This window comes from Zootermopsis nevadensis, unplaced genomic scaffold, assembly GCF_977971745.1.
Source record: "Zootermopsis nevadensis isolate Lab colony 2312 unplaced genomic scaffold, Znev_1.0 Znev_ptg000004l, whole genome shotgun sequence".
Lineage (NCBI taxonomy): Eukaryota > Metazoa > Arthropoda > Insecta > Blattodea > Termopsidae > Zootermopsis > Zootermopsis nevadensis.
In genome coordinates this window covers 7,323,748-7,345,055 of record NW_028259136.1, presented here as the reverse complement: position 1 = coordinate 7,345,055, position 21,308 = coordinate 7,323,748, and the positions used below count along the sequence as shown (strand labels likewise).

At 36.6% G+C, this 21,308-nt stretch overlaps 1 protein-coding gene across 4 annotated transcripts in view; it reads right to left on the bottom strand.

The window, feature by feature from the left end:
• Positions 1–21,229, bottom strand: part of Tnpo (transportin 1) — a 34,007-nt gene extending 12,778 nt beyond the window's left edge. For 2 of the 4 annotated variants that reach the window (XM_022085664.2, XM_087343029.1), the window contains exons 1-19: positions 21,210–21,228; positions 20,946–21,069; positions 18,120–18,195; positions 16,626–16,882; positions 15,710–15,843; positions 15,281–15,362; positions 15,070–15,192; positions 14,599–14,778; positions 13,701–13,727; positions 11,255–11,423; positions 10,600–10,752; positions 10,093–10,265; positions 9,795–9,944; positions 8,783–8,944; positions 7,842–7,949; positions 7,469–7,715; positions 6,472–6,570; positions 5,787–5,882; positions 422–497 (exon numbers count right to left, since the gene is read on the bottom strand). In XM_022085664.2, the coding sequence (XP_021941356.1) occupies positions 422–497; positions 5,787–5,882; positions 6,472–6,570; positions 7,469–7,715; positions 7,842–7,949; positions 8,783–8,944; positions 9,795–9,944; positions 10,093–10,265; positions 10,600–10,752; positions 11,255–11,423; positions 13,701–13,727; positions 14,599–14,778; positions 15,070–15,192; positions 15,281–15,362; positions 15,710–15,843; positions 16,626–16,882; positions 18,120–18,195; positions 20,946–21,069; positions 21,210–21,211 (2,438 nt within the window). In that variant the 5' untranslated portion in view covers positions 21,212–21,228. Of the gene's footprint in view, positions 1–421; positions 498–5,786; positions 5,883–6,471; positions 6,571–7,468; positions 7,716–7,841; positions 7,950–8,782; positions 8,945–9,794; positions 9,945–10,092; positions 10,266–10,599; positions 10,753–11,254; positions 11,424–13,700; positions 13,728–14,598; positions 14,779–15,069; positions 15,193–15,280; positions 15,363–15,709; positions 15,844–16,625; positions 16,883–18,119; positions 18,196–20,945; positions 21,070–21,209 lie in introns of all 4 variants that reach the window. The other 2 variants (XR_002546906.2, XM_022085665.2) reach the window with 2 other exon arrangements.
• Positions 21,230–21,308: the final 79 nt, after the last annotated feature.

The window sequence follows — 21,308 nt, the reverse complement described above, 5'->3', positions numbered from 1 at the left end:
TAAGAAGGAAGCGGCAATGGTCTAATTTAAAGTACTATCCTGGCATATGCCTGTAGGGAACAAGGAAAAACATAAAAACCTCAGTCAGGATAACCAATCTCCAGGACCTCCTGAATATGAAATAGAAGTGATAACTACTTGGCTGTGATATTCAGTAATTAAATTTAATGTCTGACATGCTGGCATCATTGTAACCAGTGCAGCTGAGTTGACCACAATCCCATCAAGCGATCAAACAATCAAAAGAAAAATAATTCACAACATCTGGTGCTTTGAAGAAAATAAAAGACATATCTAGCAGACTGGTCAGTTCCAATTGGGAAAGAATGTATATGTAAAAATAACTAAGTATAAAATGTAATGTACATTAATAATAATAATAATAATAATTATAATAATATAAAGTAAAGGGGTTACACACCACTGGCGAACAAACTGCTGTAACAGAGGGGCGACGTCATGAGGGCACACATAACCTAGCCGGCCAATAGTTATGGCTAGAGCGAGCGGGCAAGAAAGAAACCAATCAAAAACAGAACACATAAAAAACAACAACTCAGAAACATAAACTCTTTGTACTGTATGATCAATATTACAAGCAAAAAACATACGGTATTACTTTGATATTGATTTTTTTATCTGATTAACCTAGATAACTTAGGGGTTAAAAACATGTCAATAAAAACTGCATTAATTTTTTTCCTTTACTGCACATGTGGGGCTAATCCATCAAACAATTCTGCCAATTATAAAAAACAAAACTCCACACACAAACACACTTGCATCTAGTTGCCATTAAAGCTTGGTCAAATGTATTTCGATAGAGCCATATGAAGCTGGGTGAGTCATCCCACCTGATCAGATACCAGGTTCTCAAGATGGCGAGTATAAAGATGAGTCTTCTGGGACGTTGCAACATGCAATTTCATAGAATCCAACTGACATTTCAGAGAGGTCTCAAAGATACTGACCAATGTTTCAGAGGTGCTTAATGCTTCCAACATCAGCACGTATCAGGGCAATAAGCCCAAATGATGAGGCAGTAAGCACATCTGAAACTTCAATTTCTACAAGATTACTTAGTGTAACGTCACAGAACACAGCCATCTTTATTCCTTCTGATTATTATTGTTAAATACATACGTCTCGATAAACCATGATCTTTTTATAGTTAATTTATGAAGCAGTAACAAAATTCTCCAATAACCATCACACCCAGGGTTTGAGACTGAAATTTATTTTTTTTAAAAAAAAAAAACCTTAACATAATGTTTGAAGTTCAGGAAAATATCTGGACTCATGTAAGATGGAGTAAGGAGTGGAAGATCCTTAGTGACATACAGACCAGAAAGTGCCGTCACAGTCATCAACAAACACTGAGGTCTACTGCAGCATTACTTAGTTTCGCGTCAATGTTAAATTTTATTATATGGTCAATAAATTTCTGGACTCAATCTACATACAGGCAATCTTTCACTTCAAACCATCCTGGACACAGCACCAAGAGTACACTGAGAGTGGCTGGGTTTAGGTAAAATCTAGGAATTTTTTATAATTTACTATGCAGTTCTTAGGGTTTTACACCATGCTGTAGAATGAAACAAAAGCACCATTATGAACAACACATCAGAAAGGATGGAGGTGAAAGACAGTTGCCTGTAGAAAAACCACTTAGTACTATTGATGTGAAGTGAGAAAAAGATTCATCTGTGAAATGTACCACTTCTCATCCAAGTAGGTTTCAAAGTACAACACGCATTAAAAACAAATGACAAACAGTCCTTAACTAAACCTTTCACTGCTCATGAATCAACTGAGTTGATGAGGTAAGATCTACTTGGCCTTTCATTATCCGATCAAAGAGACGATTAAACAATGGTTTTCTGTTGCACACAATTCGAACACAACATGAATTACAAAAGTAAAGTCTACTTGTTAGTTTTAAGCACTTATTTTAAAAGTTGGTAAATATAAACATACAAAAAGAACTGTATGATTTTACTGTACCTAATGAAAATCTCGGCTATCACCTGCCACTGTCTGAAGGTTGGTTTCATAGGATTGCCATTTTCCTACAAAGTTTTACTATTTAACTCTTCCACTGAAAACAATTCAGATGTTCCCACAAAATCATTATCCAAATGACTTACTGACTTCTGGCTGTGATCAAGGATTAATGATTCACCTTCAAGGATCCAATGCCAGACAAAAGTTCTGCAGTGGGGGCAGAAATATATCAGTGGCAAAAATATACAACTAAAATATTGTAAAACTGAGCCATGACTCCACAGAACAGCGCCCTGCTTCAGAAAATAGTGCTCTGCTAGTCAAGATATTCCCCACCTTTAACACAACCTGTACGTTCATTACCAAGTTCACAAAAGCCACTCACCAATCCCTATCCTGAGCCAGATAAAATCAATTCATACACCCAAACCCAATTTATCTAAGATCCATTTTAATATCACCCCCCACCTAGGCTTTCCAACCAAAACTAGATTGCATGTGACTTATAAAGTTAGAGGAAAAGTCTGTTTATTGTAAACATTTTTTAACAGGAAAAATCAAGTTTTCTCAGCAATTAAATGCTAATGTTAACCCTGTTTCTGTGGGTTGCATTTTTGACATTTTGGGGGACCTTACTGTCCAGTCTCCAAGTCTTGAATACCCTGTGTTTTACTGATTGCACTTCTGTAGACATTTAGGACTGCAGCACCTGCTGCACGTGAGGGACGTTAGGGAAAAAGTGCAAGCTGCAAGTGAGCTGGGCATCTGACAGAATCGAATTCGGTCACAAATTATTTGAATTTCATGTAGATGTAAATTAATGTAATTGCTCAATTACTCCAAATGCATCAAGCTTTAACAGCAACACTCGTAACAAAAAGTAACAGTACTCATAATGATATCTAACGAATGAAACAAGAATGTCCAATGCAGCTCTCCCACTCCTCAGTGCTTGCATCTACCGTCAAATATCTACATAATCAAGCAACTGCAATATGCTAGAAAACAAATACAATAGGCACACAAGAAAAGTTACAATGGTAATTTGTGTTAATTTTTACTGTAAAGAAACATCTTTAAGATATATGAAGTGTGCAAAAAACAACAACCAATATAAGATTAATTTTTATAAAAATGTGTTGCTACTGTGGTGTAAATGCACAAACCCTGAAATGTGAAAACAGGAAACACTCATGCCACTGCCTCTTAAATCTACTAATCGCTCTTTTCGCTCCTTTTGCCTGCCTAAAGGCATGGAGCTATACCACGGTGTGGTGATTAAATGAACACAAGTTGTTCACACAGGCATAATTATTTCCATTTGGCCAGATGGTACTACTTCTAATTAACTGCAAACTGGACAGCTTTGTGGTGGGAAAAAAAATATATGCTACAAAACAGTAACATAGCTCTAATTATTTACATTCACTGAACATATTCACTGATGTAACAAAATGCTAAAGATATCATCACTGATAATTAATTTAAACATAATGCCACAAACTCTTTAACTGTTGCTATAAATGTTCAACACACATCTACAATGAGCCCCATTCAACTTCCTTGTACTCAGCTGTACGTACAGTAAATGGGCACACATACTAGGGACCACAAACTTGCACTTCAATAAAATCTCAAGTATAAATTAACAGTATATGAACACTACTGTTGGCCAGACTGATTTTTTAACCACTCTAAGGTCCCACTTCACCAACCCATATTCCAGAAAAATTAATAATTTCCAAGGTTTTAGTGCCAATTATTGTACAGATCCAATTCAAACACCTGATTCAGTGTCATAATTCCTTGATAACGTGAACGAAACTGAAGAAAAGAGAAAGACAGACATTTAAGGGACATTGTCGACAAAACATGTTCCAAGGCAGTGGCATGTTAGTGAGGTACCACAACATGGGCCTAACAATGTAAACTGAAAAATATCTAAGAATGTACAAAAATTAGTTAAGCATTGAAATTAATTCACACAAAACTCCAACACTTCCATCTTCCCTGAGCTTGAGTTAATGGATGGGTATCATACAGGAATGACATAACACAGCCAAGTAGGACTTGAGTAACTATGACACAGTAGAATTAAGTGAAATAGAAATTCTATCTAAAATAATAATAATGATATAAACCATCATGCTTTGAGTGAAGCATGAAAATGTATTGTACATATACATATATATAAAGTGAACAATAACACAGAATTAAGCTACACAGTATGTGTGTGAATCTCACGTCCAAAACATGGAACATATAATTCATTCACACTTTTTAAGAGAATATTTTTATACAGCCCTCTGTACAGTTGTTAAAAATCCTTTTGGAATCTGCTTGGAAGGTCTGATAATTAAATTACCAGACAGATCATTGTGTACAGCAAGCGATAACAGGCGACCGGGCTTGTGCTTCAGCATAAGAATAGATTCAGAGTTCTGTATTAAACCACTGCGGAAATTTACTCTGCTTTACGGGTGCGTTACGTGTCCTGCTTCTTTGTCGAAAAATGTGGTTGATGAATTTTTAGACCAGCAATTAAATTTATAATAAATCTCGAAACACTGCTACTTACAAAATTTCCAACCCTAAACATCTACGGCAGGAAAAAATTACATAGATAATTCCTGAGCACATCTAAATGAGTCAACAAAAAATCCCAGGGCAACAGGCTCTTCTTGATGACAAAAAGGTCGTAATGAAATATCCCATGTGTTAATGACCTACATAACAAGACAGATATTAATGCTAAGCACATAATGTACATACATACATAACTAACTGACTAACTAGATGGCTTACCGAACCCGAAGGTTCATCACCGAATTAACCAAAGCCCTCCACCGGACCCTGTCCTGGGCCAACAAAATCCAGTTTCCTTCAACTCCTATCTCCCATAGATCCCGCCTGAGATTATCCTCCCATCTACGTCTAGGTCTCCCCAGCGGTCTCTTCCCTTCAGGTTTCCCAACCAGTACCCGGTGCAATGTACATACATCACACTTATTAAATAGTACAAATTTTTAGTTATCAATTTCGTTTCTAAAAATGTTTACTGTAGTCCCTTTTAAAATATGCCACTGACAGTAACATTTCCTTCTTTCCCATCTCTGACAAGTGTTCCATCTTGGATAAATTTCAGTAAACACAATAAGGAACTAAAACACATGAATATCAAATATTCAAGTAGACAATGTTTCATCAAATTCTTTCTTTTCATTTTCTATTCTACAAAAGAAACCAACTTTTTATAAAAATATTTTTACATTGGTTTTCACCCTGTATTCACAGGACTAAGGACATTTCCCAACAAAGGCGCGTTTCCATTCAACACTTTTATACCGAGATTCACACACAAATACACATCATTTAGAATTCACTGCAAGTGGATTCTAAATACAAATGATGCCTGTAAACTGAACGGGTAAGATCATTTGGTAAATGCCGGAATCTAGCTACATATGCAAAACTGCAATTATGCATGTAACAAAAAGAATTTGCCATTTCATTACATTAATAATTGGCTGTAGAAAAACTTAAAGGAATAAAATTATCTGTTATATACATCCAACACACTGAAACCCAAATTTCCTGAACTCTTACATAAATGAATTAAAAATGAAATAGGATTAATTTCTCATCAATGAGCTTCTACATTTCAAAGAAAAGTATAAATCAGAACTGTACTACTCTACTGTGCAATAAATTGTTATTTTTGACATTGCCTCACGGCACTTGAGATGTTCTAATAATGACATCATCGATCTAAAACATACCTGTATTTTCTAGTAATGTCTTTGGAGTATTTGGTTTGTTGATTATTATAATCAGCTGACTAAGGACCAGTGGTATGTATGGTCTTGTATCCTGACCTAAACACAAAAAAACCAATGGCATTATTGTATTATAAACATAAATTACAGCAAGGTTTGTTCAGAGACATTTATATGTCTAACTAATGTGCGTAACTAACATCTCTATTCAGATGTAATGTCCTCTCACTTTCAGACAAAATGTATAAAGCTAGCTGTACATTACGGTAAGAACTGGTTCACCAATTACCTTTACCGATTCCATTTTTATTTTACTTATCGGCATATTCCACAACCACCAGAAATCAGTACAATGGCTATAATTTTGTGAGTTTCAAAGTTTAAAGTTTTACCAATAAAATATTCCAATTTCTATAGTTGAAGTCCCAGTAACTCGAAATGCCCACAACTTAAGATTCTTCTCAGTTTTATGTTTAAATCCAGTCACCGTCAAAGAAACAACAGGGATTTCTCCGTATCATGTGCGGGTATAAAACACTCCACACAATAAATAATTGCCACTGCATAACTTTCCTATTTCAGTGACGGTTATATAAAGGTGTGCCAGAATATCAGATATGATATAATCCCATGAAGTTTGGCGAAAACGTATTTCAGACTTAAGGCTGTTTCTGTATTTTACACTTACCAAGCTTTATAGATATTTCTCCGATAGCCCAGGTAGCATTATTGCACACTGATATAAATTCTGGATTTAAATTCTGCCCAAGAATAGGAAGAAAGTCAGCTGCAAAGAAGGGAAATAATGCATATAATCACTGCACCTGAAACTCTGTTCTGAAACATTAATCAGGATGGACAACTTATGTATATGACAATAAAGTGTCATCCTCTATCCAGATGTTCTGTCGACGACAACTATGCAGAACCAATGTAAGCTTCAAACTAGAATGACTGGGAGACCCCAATGGCAAACACTGCATAAAGTTGCGCCCTCAACCATTGCAGAGCCAGCCTTTAGGAGCAAGATGTGCTAGAAATATCAAACACTCTACTTACAATACTTTGAAACCAAAGCATTAAGCATTATCTTAAGATACAACACAGTGCAAAAAAATCAGCAAAATCAAGGGTACAGAGGTACGATAATGAATAACAAAAAGAATTTCTCAAATATTATCAAATCGGAAGATTGTAAATATATGGATAGAGATATTATTTGTTATAATGCTGCGACAATGCGCTGGGATAGCTCAGTCAGTATAGTGACTAGCTACGGGCTGGACGACCGGGGTTCGATCCCCGACAAGGGCAGAGGATTTTTCCTCTAACCTCTGCATCCAGACCGGCTCTGGGGCCCACCCAGCCTCCTCTACAATGGGTACCGGGGTCCTTTCCCGGGGGTAAAGCTGGCCGGGGCGTGATGCTGACCACTCACCCCCATCTAGTGCCGAGGTCAAGAAAGGGAGGAGCTATACCTCCTCTTACCCCAAGCGCCTGTATGGCACGTAGCGGGACAAACTTTACTTTAATGCTGTGTCAACTTATAGTGGAGAAGACTTGTCGTAAGACAATCCACTGTGCTACAGATGTTAACGTATAATAATTAATATTTGCATTATAAATTAATACAAGACAGATCCCCAAGATATCACAAAACCCATCAGAAGCTGGTTCATACTTACATATACAAGGTAGAACATGCTGGAAGCAAGCCTTTGTCAGATCGCCAAGCAGTGCAAAAGAGCTCTGGCGCACCTCGGGCATCGGGTCCTGCATGCACTGGTAGAGCAGCTGCATTATGTTTGAGTTTATCACTAGTTTCTCTATGTGGCCATCGAGACCCTCCGCCAGCCCAGACAGCAGATCCAGAGCCACAATCATGAAGTCCTTGTCCGGAGCCTCAAACTGTTCAGGATTTTGCGTGTTTGCCTACATACAAATTACCAACTGTTACAAGAAAACCTACACTGTGACATCCAAAGATATCAGATCTTCAGGGCGGAATATCTGATTATGGTCTATCCTTTAAAGAATTACGTCAAGTTTGTTACTTACAATGTGTTGGTTTAGTGTCTGCTCAACTAGAGAAACGCACCGCCGATACACTGGTTCACAGTATGGAAGGAAACCTGACTGCAGGGCAGTTGCTACACTCGACAGGCACTGAAAATGCCACAGACAGCTCAGAAAATGCAGACTGACCTTATACTAAGCAAAATAATTGTTTCTGTATTAAAGCCAAATGATGACAATAAAGAACCTTCACTGTTTCAGAGTCATAACATAAATTTCTATGACTGGGAATGGAATGTTTCTTGCAAAAAAAAGGTGCAACATGCTGTTGGTCATATCAAGAAATTTCCCACATCTCTCTTCCTGGACGGATAATTGCAGCAGCAGATTCAATCAACTCTTGGCAACTTTTAAACTATAATATTCAAAGTCTTCATAAAACAACAGTATTAATTTTTCCTCAGACATTACAACTTGCTGTTAGAATAGAGATATTTTCCATCTGTCCAACTATATAACACACAAGCATGAGAAATTTTATATAAACAACAATTACATGAATGTGAAATGGCAAACTATACTAATTTTGCTGTAATAAGCAGCAGGGTAAGCTGTTTGGGGAGATCATATACATGATAGAGTTAGTAACATGTTTTATAATGCAATACCGTATAAGGTGGAAAAACAAAAACAAAATAGATAAATAAATAATGTAATATTAAACAGGAAATTTGCTATAGTAATTTTCCTTTGTAACTGTAATCTTTAATTGTACAAATAAAAAAGTATTTTATTTTGCAAGTGAAGAAACTTTGGCATCATATCTGCAGTGTAAATTATAATATGTCTGTAGTTTGTTCTGCAGTTTAAAAGTCCACTGTATGTCTCTAATGCCATTCCTTCCTCTGAATTTTTTTTAGAACTTAAGCACCTACAAAGCAATTTAAGGATTTTAAGCAGGATATTACAAGAAGAGTATTAACCTCTAGAAGAGGAAAAAGATCCTTATCCTCATCCTTCAAGATGTTCCATTTCTGAATGAGAGGTGGCATTAGAAGATTGATGTAATCAGGTTTATTGAGATGATGCCCAACTGAGTCTGCCAGCGTGCCAATAGCATCATACAGGATTAACAGGTTCTTGTGCTGAAATCAAAATGTTACACATTAAGATCCAAGCTAAACAGCCGGGGCAAGAACAGTATCAGCCGCAATGATGAACAGAAATCAAGTTACAGCTTGTTTTAATTCTTATGTCACCTTAAAGTTCTGCTTAATTTATCAACAGACGACATAAATTATAAAAATAAAGAATCACACATGTCTGCAGAAAATACCAAATTGCTAAAACATTAATGCTCTGCAAAAACTACAGGAACATACAAAACAGAAGGACATTGGCCATTCCTCCGTATACCAGACTTCAAATCACTGTTACGAAATGTGGCCCGCCGAACTTCCCAGTGTGCACCAAGTCAAAATTTCATTAACAAAAAATTAAGAACATTAGTTACATGTTTTTCCCTTTGAAAACTAGAAATAATATAGACTGTATTGGTGTAACATGGCTGGCAGGCCAGACAACAGCATTTCAAGATGTAGGCTCATGAAAACTAAGCTTCTTCCAATGCGCCCCAGACAGATGTACTTTTACCTGAAGATGTAGACAGAACGTCTCCAGAACACAGTAAATTCCGAAATTATTAACATTTCAATCTCTATACTGGCATAATTTCAAATAACAGATAATGGATAATGTCTCGTCTGAAAGAAATATTAGTCTGGCCCTTACACAATGACGTTTGCTTAGCTCTGAAAATCATTAATGTTCGTCTATTAGTTATATAATTATGATTATTGTCAAATCTAAAAATATGCTGCAGATAATTAGCTTTGCCTTAGGTGGAAGCCAGTCATTCAGGCACTAGCATTCCAATGTGTTAAAATACAATGGCCATCATACATGTTTATAAATCAATGCAATGAAATACTTTACCTGATACTTGCTGAAGGCAAACACCAATGTTTCCAGGATGAATCCCAAATATGGAACCAGTTCTGTGCAGGCTTCCTCTTCAAGAGTCGCAAATGCTGAACACGCTGCTTCTTGAACTCGTTTGTTACCGTCCAACACCCTTTTCAACAGCTGTAACCAAACAACACATCTCACACACACACATATATATATATGACGTGAAGAAACAAGATGTGCTACAAAAACTGGAAGGTATTCTAATTAAAGAAAGGAGAAGTCTGAAAGTTTAAAGGAGAGTAAATATACCACAATAACGTACCTCCGTCATGAGCGGCTTGAGGTAGTTATCATGAGGCTGACTCACAACCCAGTGTGAGTAACGGCTAAGTGTCCAACATGTGATGGCCCTCACAAGAGCTTTCTTGTCTGACAAACAGTTGATCAGGTAAGGAATTAATTCTGTGAGATGTGGGATCATTCCAGTCATGCAGCCTGAAACAAAAGTTTGGTCATTTCTTATAGTTACTTATAAACCAAGAAAATGTTCTGTAATACCTCAACTGTCCAACACATCCTGCAAAATTGGTCATGCATACTCTCCAGTGTCAGCTTGAAAAATAAATCTAACAATTTAACACATGCAAATACAGTGCACAGACAGGTTTCACGGATTTGAAGGAAAAATGCGAAGGGGGGTACAGACACGCAAAAAATTACAATAATTATAACTTCCAGAAATCATTTGATTCTCCATAAACAATATTCAAAATTAGCGCTTTTCCTCATATATTTGTATTTTCACCTGCATTTAAAGTAAATTGTATACCTTCTGCGATGGCCCCTAAAGCAAGAATGCCAGACTCTTTAATTTCCCATTCTTGATGAAAAAGTGTTTCCTTAAGGATCGGCACTAATACAGGAAGCAGCTCTTCCCGGAACACATTAGCAAGCACGTCCAGAGCAGCAGCACTGCACTTCCCTGGAAAACAAAACAGAAATGTCAATAAATCAGATTACAATTTATTATGGAAAAACAAATTCTGGTGCACTGATTTTTCTGTGACATGTAACAAATAAAACTCACGTTCAATTAACCCTATGATGTGCCATTCAAATCACTATACTCACATGTTATTATACCAGTTTATTAAAATGCCGTTTATACACCAATTGTAACACACATTATGATCTAGTACAATGTTACAGACATCAAAGGGACAGACTTACAATTTATCTCATACTTCAATTTATGCTCTAATTACAGTTTTAATCCACTTCCTTTATGTGACCCATATAAACCACAAAAAAACTCATAAAGTGTTATAAGCTGCTCACTTATTCCATCCATTTTAATCCAAATCTTTCTGCAGAAAATCCACTGTGATCAGTCTAATGCATGACATAGTAACACGTAAAAGTTTCATCCACGGACAACATTACTTGTTACAATTAGACAAGAATGGGGATAGGCAAACACTCACTGAGGTTCCAATCTGACAACGAACTGTCATCATCCATTCCATCATCATCTTCTTCTATCTCCTCGCCATTTTCTTCGGCATGTTTGATAGTGTGAGTTCTTGATTTGTGAAACCTTGGCCTGATGTCTTCTTCTCGGTCTGGAATCATTTCATCTTCCTCGACATCACCCTGTAACAGTAAATGTAAAATTAAATCCGTCACGGGGCTGACATACCAACTCCAAAGCCACAGCTGGGGGGAAAAGACAATCTCTCTTATATCTGATACAAGATACACAAATGACCCAAGGCAAAGAATGTTCAGTGTTCTTTCTGAGAGTAAAACTTAAGAGGAAGATACATAAGACCACAAAGTGGAATACAAATTATAAACTAAAGTTGCAGTTTTAGCTCATTTTCCTTATAAGCAAAGACAGCTTCATGGTATCATCATGGGATGCCCACGTCTGTCCATCCACAGGTTAAGTCTGCAATAGCTTTTGAACCAATAAACATATTTTCATGAACTGAATATGAATATCACGTCACAATATTCATATTACCATAACACCAAACCACTTCCGTACGCAATATGAATATGGCTACCACATAATCAAGTCTGATTATTCCAGAAAGACAAGGCACTGCTTCACACTTAAAGTACATACTTGCTGCGCTGTAATGTAATACAAAGTCGTCATAAGAACCACATACTGGTATTTCCTCTGGAAAGAAAGGCATAAAATCTCCTCTAACCAACACAAATTGATCACTGGCCAAATATCGGACAAGGAGACAAAAACAATAAAGGATTCAAACTTTATAACACTATGGGCTAGCAAGACAGGAACGGATGGCAAACCACTGGCATAAATGCAGTTAAAATAATTTTTGTTAGCATGCTACCACAAGATAAACATAAAATAGATGCCTTCCTATAAACATGACAATATGACAGTAACATCTTTTTAAGCCTTTGATATTAATTTGCTTTAACATGACACCACACCACACCACATCCAATCTATTTTGTTTGAATTTCAATGGACCAGCTCATGACTTCTAAGAATGTGAAACTGACTGTGACAGGATGACCTGAAGGGGTTAACATTAAAAATTATGATAATGTACACAAATTTATATTATTTGTCAATTCTGGCATGCAAGCTGAAAATGTTTGCCATTCCTTGTCTAACGACTGCAAACTACAGCAGTTGTTTAAAACCCCAGGCAATAACTCAAATCAACTTTGCATGGGTCCTGGGAAAAGTTTGAAAAATCTTCTGGCTGTCTAACACTGATAAATAAAAAGAAGGCAGTCTGAGGCGTGGGAAGTCCTGCAAGTGGCACAGTACATAAGCACTGAGATTCCACATTTCCAAATAAAAATTAAAAAAAAACATGGGGTGCATATTTCCTAATATACATAAACAACATTCATTTAAAATCTCTTACACAAGTTTTCCTAGCACATGTACCATTAGCACTACAGACTGGTTTGGGAATCACTGGCCTACTGGAATCCACTTATGAAAAACACATTTTAATTCAACATACAACTTTAATCGTAATAACAACAACTTCAGTTCTTCAAAAAAAATTAACAAAACATTCATAATGTATATACTTCCACGAGGTAGGGAGGGCAGGAAGCAAGGAAGAGAAAAATGGGGGAGAAAAGATGGAGGGATGAATGAAGTCAGAGAACAGAAAGAAAGAAAACCCAAATAATCGGTGCATATTTTATAAAAAAAATGATTAATATCTCTGAAGGTCATTTATTTTGATTATTGACAGTATGACCACCTTCCTGCTCAAACATTACACGCACATTTATTTTGAAACTTCAGTACCACAGTACGAGTCATTTTGAGGGATGCCTTTTGTAAACCAAACTGCAATACAAAACATGTTGTGCAAAATATACGTTTCCAAACTTTCTGAAAGCCACATTTAAGGGAAAGTTACCTTAAAGTGCTTCAATTGCTCCTACCTATTTCCCATCACATGCAAACGGTTCCTGATGTTACAGGCGAAAGACCACTGGCACCACCAACAGTAGGAAATATACATGTTCATAACCGGATAACTGTGCAGTACAATAACCACCTTATCATAATAATTTCTTTAAAAAATCCCGTTACCTTTCATATACACTGTCTTTGGCCGCTATACACTAAAATCATGAAACTTGTGTGTCCCTACACCACACAGTTTACAATTACTACGATAACCTTACTCGACTGGAGCGTCAGTATTTGACTGACACCATTTCTCATAAAGGCCTGCTGTGACAGAAACAGGACAGGGATCAGAACACTTCACACAAGCAGGTGAAATACACATCACATGTACAGCAGTGATTCAACATTCTGCCCATGCCATCTCAGAACTAAAGTTTAAAAACCACATCGTCCACAAGGAGGAGGAGAACACCTACAACCACCAGACACTGTTCTGTCCTTACCTGCTGCCAATTCAAGTTCTTTGATCCCTGGATTCAAAACAAAAAGAAAGAAAAAATACAAGAACGTTAACCAACTGACAGAATATAAGTGAATAGCAACGAGCCTGAGACCAGTGGTTCCCAAACAGTGGCACACACAGCACTGGTACGGATCACAACTCAAACTCCTTCACTGTTTCCAAGTTATCTTAATTATCACACAGTGGTGTCCAAAACTGTTCAACCATTTTCAGGTCATCTGTCAAATTCAGTCTAACAATCAAAGAATTTTCCTTCTTGAAGGAATAAAATTTCCTCAAGCACAATTGTTTAAAACACTGCCTGTCTTTTTGCTGTTGTTCAATTACAGCCTAACAGCGCACATTCTGATGCCCAAATACATACTTAGAAAGAATTAACCTCATTAGCAAATAGTGATGTGTGTAGACGAGAAGAACAGCTTTACAATACTGCAATAACCACGCAGAGCCTTTGTTTCTGTATGATAAATGTCAATATTTAAAATACTCCCACCTATTAAATTTCTCAGTCGTTATTATAACCCAGCTACTGACATTCAAAAACATTCCCAAATTTTGAAACAAACCGACAAGGTACAATGTCATGTAACCCAACGTCTCTAATTTGGACACCACTGACCACAGGGCTAACAAAGTTTCATCCAATCTCAAATGCAAGAGATATTAAGTGATATAAAGAACAGTATTTAATTTCACCTGCCCTTTCCAAAAAAAAAAAAATCACTTTAAAACTGTTGTTCCGACTGAAACTAACCATGTATAAAATAAGTCTGTATCTTAAATTAACAATTGAAATAAAACCTTTCATCACTATAATTAATTTTTGTGAAGGATTTTCTTAATACAGTCATTCACACAGAGGTCATACCATGACTTACCTTGAGCAATATTACATCTATCTCAGAGTACTTCATCCCTCGTACAAGGACAGGGACAAGCCTCGTTAGATGCGGAGATAACGCTCCTTTGCAAATTGGTTGGTCAGCTAATGAAAGCCAGAACTCGCAAGCTTCCAGGGCTACTCCTTCATCTGGGTCCTGGGTTCTCATCAACATATACTGGAGGGGAGAGCATTAATGTTAAAATGGTGTGACGGTAAACGACGAGAACAAATACATCATGACACATACCTCAAATAAACTGTCCTCATCAATAGTATGATTTGTGACATTCCACTTTCACCCATACAGTGTATTCCTATGTTATCATGTCCCAATTATATGAACCAAAGTTATACAATACTTCAAAGGACCAAAATTCTTAGCGATGTCATTAGATTTTCTGAACGATGAATTGATGACAAAAAGACGGAGACAAAGGAGTTGGGCTGAGGAAGAAAGAGTACACACCTCAATAATATTATGCATGTGAGGAATAAGTCTGTCCATTCTAACTTCCAGGAGCATCACCAGAGCACGGCACACGTTCTTACGCACCTCTGGGTCATCATCAGTGGCAAGGTGGAACAGATTCTGCAATCAGTAATAATTCAATTACTATCCATTTAAATAATAAATCTGCAGTTTTAACTGGAAAGCATTAATTTATCTAACACCATACCTCTAAAAATGAATCAATGTGGATCATTAATGCCTGTGTCCTGGTGATGATGAACTGGTTTACACAAGCAATGGCATGAGATCTGTGAAGATACAAAGTAAACTATGATAAGTTATCAAAACAATTCCGAATTAGATAATGCTGTTGTTATACAGATCGAGTATCCATGCAGTTTAAGGCATGCGTGGCCTTAGACTGCTCAGCAATCCTTTAAAAAGAGATATCCAATGCAGTACACAAATTTGAACAGTTTCTAGTATAAAACAATAATGTAACACAAACTCCTTGGAACACCCAAGTGATGTTTCTCAGTGCCACTTCCTCAGTTTGGTGCCGAATTACTACAGTCCCAACCACAGATGTCCACGATAAATTTTCTCAATTTTAAGGCAACAGAAACCATGAACAGGCATTTCATTATACTGATACCTTATTTTTGGACTTGAATGTCTGAAGAACTGCAGGAATTTTGGGATGAGAACGTTAAGTGGACGATTAAGAGCATCACTATCCAGCAGCTCAGCTGAGTCCTCGCAGATCTTCTGGAGTGCTCCAAATGAACCCTAAAATGAAAACGGTTATAGCCAACACATGAAATCAACAAATTCATTTCCTATGCACAGGATCACTTAAGCAAGGACTCTGCAGTCTTCTTATGTAAAAGTATTCATATTTTTCAAAACTTATCCATAAGCTACTTGCACCATGGCATCCATGAAACATAAGCAATTTCTTCCAGCCCCATGAAACGCAAACATTTTCTCGTTAAGTTACGATATTTTAAGGACCCTCGAACAAATAGATTCTGATGTCACTTCTAGTAGAAGAGGCAATGCCTACTGATTCCTTGGATAATAATAATAATAATCCATGGCGTAACAGCCCTCTGAGAGCCAAAGCCGACATTAAACAATCACTCTAGATAATTTAGTTCTCAAAACCATCACAGCACTTACTAAATATAACTGTGAAAATAACAATTCAAATCCCATCTCAATATAAATCTCTAAATATCTACAGAAATCCAGCGGGGCTGTTTCAGTCAGTGTCTTTACATTGGGATTTTTATATTGTGACAATGACAAATGTCAATGAGATGCACACATTTAGCAACACCCAATATAATCTTACAAACATTTCCTTCTGTAAGTTTCTTAAAAAAAATCAGAATGCACTGAAACACTTAGTGGTTGGTACAGATGTAATACGAAAAATGCACAATCATCATAGAAGTCGAAAGCTGCGATAACCAAACATAGCAAAATGGTACATCTATGCTAAATAATTATACCCCAGATCACAGCAATTAAAGGGTCAAAGTAGCACCAAGATAAACAGAACTTACTTCACAGACATTGTAGTCTTGAGAGTCCAACATACTGCAAAGAGCAGGAAGCAGCTCAGGCCATGTCGTCAGCTCCCCCTTTGACGCAATAGTTGTGATAAGGATCCCAACAGTGGCTCTGATTAAAGGCGATGGATCGCCGACCGCTGAGAGGCATTCTTGCTTAATAAACTCTGTCACCACTGGGAGGAACTTGTGAAAATGGGCCTTCACATTATTCTTCAGAATCAGGCCACTCAAAGACCTTGTAGGTTCATCTGTGACATCATACAAAATGATAAACAAACCCTGTGCCTAAGCACCATGCTATTATGCTGTATAGCAAGTGTGGAGGTAAATCTCCATGTGTGCTAGGCCTTGCCACTAAATGGAAAAGAGCGATGTCACTCTGACAACTGTACTCCCAGCTGGCCAAAAGACTGGACAGTCTTGAAGAACGCAGTATGGATGTGATGGAGAAGAAAATGATCCCCAAGCATGTCAGTACTTTAATAGCAGTTGTCTAGCCTACAGCCACTAACTTAACCAAATAAGCTACACATAATCTTGTAAAATATTCCATGTACCTGCCTTACGCATTAGAAAAAGCATCCAACAACTGAATCCGAGCTTTCACGATTCAGATCTGTCAGCATTTTCGCACATGGTTACAAATCACACTGCAGTAGCCATTGCCAAAAAATACCATACTTTACCAGCTACATAACCTCCATCTGCACAATTCTCTGGCACAGATAAAACCACCCTCATCTCTTCATATGGCCTGTTTTCAGTCCACAAAATTCTCTCATGGCAAAACTTGCAACTAGTAATCATACTTGTCTTTTATTGATCAATGCAAGTTGGTCCCAAAAATAATAGAGTGTAATTATTAGTCTCTTCTATATATCTAATAAACATTAGACTAAAACTAGCATCACATGCAGATAATAAGAATGAAAAACTTATGTATTGCATCTCGACTGCTGTCACATTTCTCTAATGATATATTTAATTTGTACTTGATAAACACATATAAAACATACAACCCTCAAATGTTTATCTACAAACAGGGCTCAACTCTGCTTGTCCACAAGTGAAAAATCAAGGCCGTAATCTGATCATCCGTGGAAAATCAGGTACAATGATGTGTGCTCATCCATGACCATAAAATGGTTCAAAATCTGCACTGTGTTTGAGAATGATTGGGTGACCTCACAGACACCCGTTGTTTAATTTTCATACGAAAGTTGGTTAGAATTTCTTTCACTGCTACTGTGAAGACTAATGTAGGGATTATAGTCTTTCAATGGATACTGCAGTTGAATTTTCTCAAGTCAAAAAGGCAGCCAGGGTACAGCAGTGACTGCTGAACCCAAGTTACATGGCTTAACAAAATGTGAAATCTTCTTCATATCCACAACACATCTTCGACTATTAATGAGAAACTGTAGTGGCAAAGTCTCTTAACATGTAACAATTACATTTCTAACAAATTTCTGAATACACACTCACCCTCTGATGTTAATTTAGTTAACACAAATATCAGGTAGTTGTTGAAGTCCGGAAATTTATTTAATTCTTCCAATTTCTGTGTCAAAGTTAAGGAATATATACAAGAAGAAAATAACGCCTTTCACCCCACAATTTGAAGCGTCATAAATTGTAAAACCTGGTGACTCTGTCTTCTGCCTCAGACTGCTAATGTGAACTTCATAAACAGGTCTTCTGCCCAACTTCAGCACTCTCATAATCTGGTATGTATATATTTGCAGCCCAGAAAAGTAAGAAAAAGCAAATAACTTAAAAATTAAGCATTACATGAAGGTTTACAAGGGGATAAACTGAAAATTTTTAACACCAAGCATGAATCCACAGTAGATAAAACATTTCTTTACCGAAATATGTACATTATAACACAAAATATAAAACAAACATACGTAAATGATGAAAAACAAGCAACCTGCCACTTTCTGTACATCCACAAGTACACAAGAGTTTTTTTAAGATGCCAAAAGCTCATCCTTATGTCCAAAAAAGCCTGCCACCACATACTGAGCCAAATCAATCCAATTCACAATTTATTTCTCCAAGATTAATTGGATTCACTGAAAATAACACTTAATTTACTTCTAAAATAAAGAAACACTGTATGTTTTTAAACACTGCTACAGTTCTCATCAGAGACACGAAATTGCCTTACAACATTGCTGCAACTGTGTTTCTTAATATTGCTAGAAAATGTAACAGCACTGGATTTTCTGGATAATACCTTCACTTAAGTAATAAGAATTTCAGCAGCAAGGTGAAGAAACAAACTGGAACAGGTAAAGAAAAATTTTGAGTGAATATACTTTTAAAGCGCATGACAATCTCGTTTCACAAAACAATATCCAGAATTCTTCTCAATTCCATAAAAGGCATCAGGGAATTAAAAACAAATGCAATATATACTAATAAAATTCCTAAAATTGCACAACCTTCCTCAGTAGAACACAGCCTTCGTCAACTGGAATTATTGAGAGCATCTATTATGTAATTCTCAAACTACTGAACTACACTTTATGAATGAACAGACTGTCACAACTAAAAAAAAGTAAAAGTAAAGCTGTCCCACTATACGCCATGTAGGCACATGGGGGTGAGGGGTCAGTGTCATGCACTGGCCGAGCTTTACCCCTGGGAAAGGACCTTGGTAGCCATTGGACATGAGGCTGGGCGAGTCCCAGAGCCGGTCTGGACGCAGATGCCCCGTCAGGGATCAAACCTTGGTCGTCCAGTCTGTAGCAAGTCACCATACAGTCTGAGCTACCCCAGCTCTTATAGACTGTCATTTCTATGTAATTTATATTTATATTAGAAACAAGTACTGCATTTGTGCTAAGACATGTTCTACATCCTTGGCTTGAGCCTACAAAGGATATACAGAATGTAAAGAAATTCAATTAAATTCTATTTATTCTCTTCCTGCCAACTACAACTGTAATAAATGTGTATTAAAATAAATTCTACACCTTTCATTGTAAATGTGTGTATCAACATTATGAGTACATTCATATTACTTACACCCTAACATTAATTGCAAATTATATTTAATACACCAAACTGTGTTCAAAATATATTTTAAAATATGTGATGATTTAGTTATAAAAACTGACAACGCACTAGATATGAAACACATGAAATTTAATGATATGGTTACTTAAATGGTGCAAAGGAGAGCAAATAATGTCAATAAACACTGTTCACTCCCACTTATACCCAGGTCTCCCAAGTTGCTTCTCCTCTTCAGGGTTTGCAATAAACATTTGGATAACTTTTTCATCTCCCCAACAATGCTGCATGTTGTGCCCATCTTATCCTCTATAATTGAATTACCTTAATAATATTTAATAAATACTAATTGAAAAGTTCATTATTACTGCACTGATACTATCCATCAGCATAATCGGTAGTTACTGTTCTTACAAGGCATTAAAACACTTTACGTGTGTTGTTTTGTACACTTTTTTCCCATGTTCCGCTATTTAATGAAAAATAAAAAGTTCCTCATTCACATGTAACGCACATAATGCACAAGGGCAAATGGTGTCATGTTAGTAGTATTACATGTCAAAGAATCGGTAATGTAACTGGAACACATGCCATTTTGATATTTTGCTGCATACTGCTCAGATTCTAAAGGAATGCAAATAAATATGCAGTTTCCCCCCATAAGTTTCCAATCTCACAACTTCTCCAACACTGAACAATTCAATATCATACAATCTTATGACTTAACAACCTCAATACCAATGTCAATTTTTTCAAGAATTTCAAATTACAATTACATTAATACTAAAGTAATCAAATACATTTCTAAAACTTCTAATACATAATTCTGATACTAATAACTGTAACAAAACATGATTTCATGCCAACAAGTGTTGATTAAACATACTGGTTTCCTTTTGCTTTTGTTCTTAAATATGACTTCAACTTTGTTATCATCATCGAAAGTCACCTTGAAACTTACTCCAACCTATTTATTAATCTTATCTGAATACCGGTACCACATTCCTTAACCGACCCAGCATATTTTTCGAAACAATCAATACACCTAGTAACGTAAACTTGAATCAACCCTTAAGATATTGCAAACGAAATATCAATATAATTAGTGCAGTTTATAAGTTGTAACATATCGTGAATTACAGACTACTGCGTTTTATCATAGTACTATTTTAAGAGCTATTTCATAACAGGACAGTGTCAATAACATCCCATCATAGGTCAAGAGTGCCTACCACGTACGCCAATATCCAAAACTGTAACAGATAATTTAAATAACACAAAGGATACTTGTTGGACAGCTCTCTGCGTTGCTGTATCAGGAGACTGCGACTCCTTCAGAAGTTTCAGTATTTGCCTTAAACCTTCTTCTTGCGGTTGCCACGCCATTTCCATTATTGCCTGCCCCTCACACCTGAAGAACGGAAGTACAATCTTGCTGGGAGGTCATCACGTGTCCATTAATAAATAACCCTTAATTATAAGCACGATATTACAACTTAGCTTACTCTAAAATATTTGTAAGTTTCAAAATGAAATAGTGTTAAAATTTACATTACAGTTTCGTGGTATCATTAGCACTAGATTTGTTAGTTGACTCAACTTCCTGTTCACGGCTGCATTGCCAAACGTATGCACCGATAACATTGATCC